General features: G+C 31.3%; 1 protein-coding gene across 1 annotated transcript; it reads left to right on the top strand.

The window, feature by feature from the left end:
- Positions 1–296: 296 nt before the first annotated feature.
- On the top strand, positions 297–4,347 carry LOC136219799 (stem-specific protein TSJT1). The gene is made up of 5 exons (XM_066007343.1): positions 297–612; positions 3,323–3,563; positions 3,646–3,766; positions 3,852–3,961; positions 4,054–4,347. Exons 1-5 carry the CDS (start codon positions 410–412, stop codon positions 4,087–4,089), a joined length of 711 nt encoding a protein of 236 aa, XP_065863415.1. The 5' UTR covers positions 297–409; the 3' UTR covers positions 4,090–4,347.
- The last annotated feature ends 3,205 nt before the right edge of the window (positions 4,348–7,552 follow it).

Below are 7,552 nucleotides of genomic sequence, written 5' to 3'. Positions count from 1 at the left end.
GAGACACCCACACAGGAACAGTATCTACTCCGTAGACGTAACCTTACTACTACCAATACTTGGCGGTTTGAGATTTTAATACAGGCAAGTAATGTAATAAACAGACAAAAGTATAGTGTGGGTCCTACAACCTCATCTCTCCACGTCTCCGTCTCTAACGCTCGAGAATCATCGCCCTACACTGGACCCCACAACACATGACTATATCGCACCATTTAAAAAAGAATTAGAGTAAATTACCATAACACCCTTATTGATATTTTCCTATAAAACGACACTTCTTCCCCCTTTCTTTTCCTCTCTCCTATGTCTGAGCTCTCTCAACTCAACTGTTGTAGCTGAAAACCCAAAGCAAAAACAATTTCATTTCTATTTATTTTAATTTAATTTATTTTTAGTGATCGGAGAGATGTTGGGAGTATTCAGCAGCGCCATCGTGTCCCCGCCGGACGAACTGGTGGCGGCCGGATCCCGCACACCGTCGCCGAAGATAAGTTCCGACGCGCTGGTGAAACGTTTCATCGACACCAACACATCCGCTGTAGCTTTACAGGTCGGAGACAACGCACAGTTAGCCTACACTCACCACAACGAGTCCTTGCTGCAGCCCAGGTAAATTCCATCACAAATCAATGGACTCCGTTATCACAGATTCCGCCACGTGTCGTCTGATGCCTGATCGTATGGAAGTTAGTGTCTAGTGTGATGAACATATTGATAGAACCAGTACCTACGATTCCTGCCTCGGAATTTCTTAGACGAATAATTCACTAATAATAGGATTAACATGAAAGAGGTTGATAATAATTGGATTAAATAAAAATAATGATCAGTGTGCCAGAATGGACTTTGTAGTCTCTTCAGGTTCATGAAAGAAGTTCAAAAGATTAAATTAAAATTTCCTATAAAAAGAACAATTTAATAATAGTTCTTAAGTCATTAATTTTACTATTTTTGGTCTGTATGTATTTTTAAATTTTTTAGATGAATTTTTTTTTTTTATCATAATTTGAAAAATCTCCTGACTTATTGGTATATATATTATATAATCTGAATTTAAATTTATACAGAACAGTATATTTATAAAGAAAGCCTATGGTTGAGAGATTTGATCTCTTTGAACTGTTTTCAATTTAAATTTCTCTTAAAATGAAAAAGATAGAGTTGATTTGGACCAGAATTATTTAATTAATTTTTTGTTGGATAGAAGAGTAGAATTATTGGGGTGAGTTCATATTTGTTAGTTTATGATTATAGGGGAGAAATTAGAAAGATTAGAGAGGGAAGCATGGTAGGGTATGATGAAAGCAAGTATGTAGAGTAGTATTATATAAATGCCATGTAATGATGTAATCATGAGTAGATACACTGAATAAAATACAGTAGTATATGAATAGTGGGATGGGGCCCAGCATTTGCTTAAGTGAAACTTAGCCGTAGATTAGTAGTAATTGAATAGTCAAACAGGTGGACGGCCTTGGTCATACTTTAAGCTAACCTTGTCGTTTTGTGGCCCACCATTTTCTTAGGTCAGTAATTATTGGAATAACCTCCTTTCCAATTTTACTCATCCCGTCTGTTTTACTTACTGCTATTATTCATATTTGCTGTTATGGTTTGTCTTTTACTATTGAAATACTGTTTTTTTAAAGGTTTTCTGTTTTTATAAAAGCCTAATTTTCAGGTGTAAAAAATAAATATGAAATCACTAATCAAATATCTAAAACTTTCAATTTTAAAGTGAAAAAGCAAAAAGAAATATAAAAATGAGCAAATCAAATATCCCTAAAAATAAAATAATAATATTTAATTTATATAACACTTTTATATCATTAATTGTAATTATTAGATTATATTTTTCTTAATATTTATATGTTAAGATGAATTCGTGCATCACACGGGCCAAAAACTGTTAAAGTTTATTGCAGTACTAAGTTTATTGCTAGATTTTGAACATGAAATTATTAATTTAAGTGAGTTATGATATTTAATAAACACTTCTTAGAATTTAGAATTCAGTTTATTTCAGATGTCCCCTAATAATATCTGTTGTAAATAATTAGATATTTTCTAGGCGATTTAAAATTGAAAATTAAGTGCTGAGAAAATAAATATTAATAGATTTTAAAAGTGGATATTATAAATATTGAAAATATTAAATTGTTTAATTGTTTGATAAATATTTAAAAATGTGGTATTCTTGATAATATTTTTGAATTACTAGCTCAAATTTTTACGTTGAATTAGCCAATAAATTAAAAACCAATAAGTTTTAAGTGCTCATCAATTTTTTTTTATGGTAGTGCTTATCAAATTGGCTTACCTTTAAAGGTAAGGAAAGAATTATTTTAATCTTATTGTATAAAATGATCTACTGTTATTTGAATGATAAATTTTTTTTATCTCAATTTTATATTTTTATAAAAATTCTGTAATTTTTGTTCATATTTATTTAAGAAAGGGTAATAATTATATCATGGAGTAAAATTGGAAAGCAGGTTATTCCCATTATTACTGATCTGCCTGGAAGAGAATATATTTAAATTTATGATTAACATATTACAAATCTATAATTAACAACATAATTGCCCGCAACAAACTTTTAATTTCTCATTTAATTTTTCTACTTAAATCTTTGGTCTTGAGTAGGTTGGATTGGTTTAGAATAGAAATACCACAATATTATTACTCCTGCGACAAATTCTTTTTTAGATGAGAAAAAGAGTTGTGTCATAGATCTAATAAATTTTTTTTTTGGTTCGATAGATCTAATAAATTAGTGTCACATAAGTCATTAATTTTGTAAATTAATTTTAGATCAGTGTTATAATCAAAATTTGTAGTATAATTAATTTTTGCTATTTTTTTTTTTAAGTGGGTATCGCTGTCAAGTGGCGTAGTATTCCATCCAAACTCTGCGGGAAAAGTGGGTAAAGATAAAAAGGAGGGAATGGGTGTTTAGGATAAGGATAAGGTATCTAGGATAGGGACCATAATTGGTCCCTCCCCTTATCATCAATAATTACATTATTAATCACCCTTCCATCATATTTATTGGTGGAGCCACAGATAATTACTGTCGCCAATAAATATTTGAAAACTACAATAATATTTTAATTTTCCTCAATTTTCCGAAAAATTTTACTATGACCTTAGCAATAGAAACGTGACAATTATACTCTATCTTTCCTTACACTAATCATGTCCCAATAAGACAGTATGATTCTCATTTTTCATTGGTTGAGTTCATTGTATCTAGTCCACCACGTAAGTTCTCCAATTTTCCTCTGTTCTCACAATTTGGTGAAATTGTATATGACAGATCATTCGCGGTGAAGGATGAGATATTCTGCTTGTTCGAGGGAGCACTAGACAACTTAGGAAGTCTAAGGCAACAATATGGGTTAGCCAAGTCAGCAAATGAAGTGATTCTGGTAATTGAAGCATACAAGGCTCTGAGAGACAGAGCACCTTATCCTCCAAACCATGTTGTCGGTCATCTTAGTGGAAGCTTTGCTTTCATTGTCTTTGACAGTTCTACTTCAACCTTGTTTGTGGCTTCTGTAAGTTCTTACCTACTCTAATTAATTTGTCTGTTCTGTTTATCCTAATCTAATCTTCAAAGTAAATTGGGGATTCGGACAGGATCAATTTGGTAAGGTTCCTTTGTATTGGGGAATCACAGCTGATGGATATGTCGCCTTTGCCGACAATATTGACTTGCTTAAAGGTGCTTGTGGCAAGTCTCTTGCTTCTTTCCCCCAAGGTAACGTTTCCTAATTAAAATTTAATTATTGGTTACGATGAAATCAATTTAGTCGAAATTTAGTAACACGTCGGGAGAAATGCAGGATGCTTCTACTCAACAGCAGTTGGAGAACTGAGAAGCTTTGAGAATCCTAAGAATATTATCACAGCTGTTCCTGCTAACGAGGAAGAAATCTGGGGGGCTACTTTTAAGGTAATATAAATATAAATATAATTACCATTTAAGGTAGTCCTAAATAATAATCCAATAATGGTAATAAGAGTTTGGTGGGGATGGAATTTCAGGTGGAAGGACCAGCAGTGCTTGCAGCCAGACAGTAGAAGAAGATAAGAGAGTTTTTATAAGGTGTGATGCGGTGCAGTGCAGTCAGGCTATGAAGGAGAGCCATGTGATTAAGAGGTGTTTGGTGGAATAGTTTGAATGTGAAATGTAGTTGAAACTTGTCTGTCTTTCTCTGTAGGTTAGTTTTGCAGTAGCTCTGTGTGTTTCTCCTGTATGTATATAATCATGGTTTGTAATCCTTCTCTTTAATTTTCAGCTTGACTTCAAATAAAAAAATCCCCCCTTTGCTTGCCTTATCTTTGTTCATCATGTCACATCCATCTATGGATATTTCACCCACTACTTGAATCAATTTCACATCAATTGATAATTTTTTCACCCTTAATTAATAATTAATCAGGGACAATTTTGCAATTAATTACATAATATAGTATTGAAGGAGAAAAACGTCTCGGCACATAGTAAATCGGGGAAGATCACTTACGAGTATTGCTTCGGGAGACATTGAATTGCAGTCTCATATAACTGGTCACGTATATTCTATGTCAAAATAATTTAGAGGGTGTTCATCTCCAAGAACTATTGTTCGCATGGGTTTGCTATTCGGACTCATCTTGGTAATTGCATCGATGGGATGGTAGACTCGTTCTTAGCTGAGGCCTTCTTTATCAAGGAAGCATTTAGTTGGTTGAAGCTTCAAAATTTGCACATGTGGGTATCAAGTCTGACTGTTAACGATCAAATTGCTGGTTGTTCTTACCTTTCTGCTATTATATTGGACTGTCATTATTTGCTTAGAGATTTAAATTCGGTTGCTTAGCGAATTTAGCAGTCCACGGCATCGAAAGTCTGTTTATGGAGAGTGGGACTCTCCACCCTCCTTTCTTTCTGATGTCTTGTTTACTGATTCAATTCAATGAAATTTCTGGGCTTGTTTAAGAAAAAAAAAAATCTAATTACCATATAATTTAACACGATGCATATTAATTGTGGGTGGATCCTGCCTCAATCCAACTATATTTTCAATAATACAAATTTAGAACTATGATTATTAGGGAAGAGTATATTTAATCTTCACATGTAAAATAATGCAATCTTAAATTCAACAAAAGAAGGGAAGAGAAAAGGACAACATTTATAGTTGTAGGAGTAAAGGATGGACAAAGTTTGCATGAAAATATGTTATGGGCTTTCCTGCAATTAGGCCTTGCATCGTCCACATGGAAATCTTACAATCAAAGCCCAGAAAGCTTCACAAACTATTAAAAAAACTATAGGATTTTTTTTTTATGTAAATTAAACTTTTTGTATTAAATATTTGTATAAATACACTAGTTTTTCCTTTTTATTATTTTTTTATAGAAAAATGCTTGTAATTTCATTAGATGAAAAAAAGAAGAATTACAGCAAGCAAAATGTAAGGAATAAAATCTCACATGATTACAGACTAAACCAAATACAATATCCATGAAGGGATTAAAATGACTACAAAGAGCAAAAAGAACCTATAAAAGACATAAAAAAACACAAAACAACAATATATTTCTCGTAAATCCAAATCTGTAGAAAGACATCCGCAATCCAAACTTCATCCCTTAGACCATTCCGAACATTCAGATCTGAGTTTTTTTTTTTTTGCAACCATGTAGATTTATTGATCCACGAACAAGATAAAACAATTTCCGCTCTTGCTAAATCCGAAAAAAACATAAACTACATAATAATAGAGAGCATATACAATGAAACAGATAAAGAGTTCTGATGAAATATATTAACAGAGACTAAAAAAGTAATAAAAAGAAATATAGAAATATAACCCGGTGTGAAAAGAAAGAATGAAAAAAAGGAAAGAAAAAGAAAAAAAAGAAAAGAATTGACAGTTTTTCGCTTATTTGCTGCAACTCCTTTAACTTACGATATTTTATAAGTTTCAATTTAGATATATTTTTTTAAGAAACTTCTCAAACTGCTTCATCCCATTCTCTTCAATTTTCATCAATTCTTCACCAAATTCATCCATTAATCTTCTATTATTGGATTTTTCTTCTTTTTCAAGTTGCAGTCTTCTATTTGAGGAGGAAGAAGGAAGACTGTCTTCCTTTTTCCTCCTTATACCGTTCTGTTGTTTTATTTTTCTTCTTTTTTGTTCAATAAATTATAGTTGAATTGCATGTATTTTACCAAATCTCTTATTCCGCTTGAATTGCATCTGTTGTTTGTTATCTTTTCATTGATAACTTTTTTCAATTTTAGCAAGAGCAGAAATGGTAGATCTTATACGTAAATCACTATATCTACATGATTGCAAAAGAAAAGACTTAGATCCCAAGATTCAGAAGAGTTTAAATGCTGAAGATGGGATTACATGTGTTTTTCTGCAAATTTGGTATTTGATGAAGTATATATTTCATCTATTGTTTGTTTTATCTATACCTTTAATGGTTTATTTTGCTCTTTGTAGTCGTTTTTTTACCTTTATGGATTTTGTAGTAGGTTTTATTTCTTATTTTTCTTGTTGTACTTGATGTTTTGTTATCTATAAAATGATGTATGCACTACTATAAAAAAAAAATTCACATATTTTTTAAATAAATATTTACACGGATGCATCAACTTTTAGTGTATGTTCACTCTTAAAATGTTAAAAACTTATTGGCAAAATGCATCATTAGGTCTATGATCTTTCATTTTTTGGTTCATTAAACCCTTCATCCTTTATTTGGATACATTAAGTCTCTGATCATTTATTTTTTGTCTCATTAAGCCATTGAAGACCATAAAAAGTAAATTTGAACATAAAATTTGGTTAATAGACTGTTATTAATTGTACCTACATTCGAAATTTGTATTTTTTCCCCTGTTTGAAAGCTGTTTTGGATGTCATGTGGCTATAGGAAAACTATAAAAATCTTAATCCAAACTGTAAAAAATATATTTTTTTAATAATTTCAAATAAAGATGAAGTCAATAACGTATTTTTAACATAATTAGATGTTCACAACTTACTGATTTGGTCATCAAGGGTTTAATGAGACCAAATATAAATGATCAGAGGCTTAATGTATCAAAATAAAAGATCAAAGGCTTAATGAACCAAAAAATGAAAGATCAAGAGCCTAATGATGCTTTTTGCCAAACTTATTTTATAAAAAAAATTGTTAAAAACTTAGTTTTAATAGTTTATCTTTTGGTAGAGTGATAAAGGTTTCTCCTCCCTTAACCAAAGGTTTATGGTTTGATCATCACCTTTGGAAATGGAAAGAATGTCCGTGACCAGCAGTCCCACCCATAGAGGTGCAAACCATTTGTGAAATGGAATAGTCACGGTTGTCGGCAGTGGATACCCTCTTACGAACCAAATTTTTTTTATCTTTTATGTGGTATGTATTTATCTTATATATTTTTTTAATCAATTGTGTATATATAAGGATTCTTACACAACTATTTTAATAAGGTAAAATATTTATAAATACAAACCACAAAAATATAAAACATCAACTT

The sequence above is a fragment of the Euphorbia lathyris genome, chromosome 2 (assembly GCF_963576675.1).
Source record: "Euphorbia lathyris chromosome 2, ddEupLath1.1, whole genome shotgun sequence".
Taxonomy (NCBI): Eukaryota; Viridiplantae; Streptophyta; class Magnoliopsida; order Malpighiales; family Euphorbiaceae; genus Euphorbia; species Euphorbia lathyris.
Note: the sequence above shows the minus strand (reverse complement) of the source record. Positions and strands in the feature narration are given on the sequence as shown.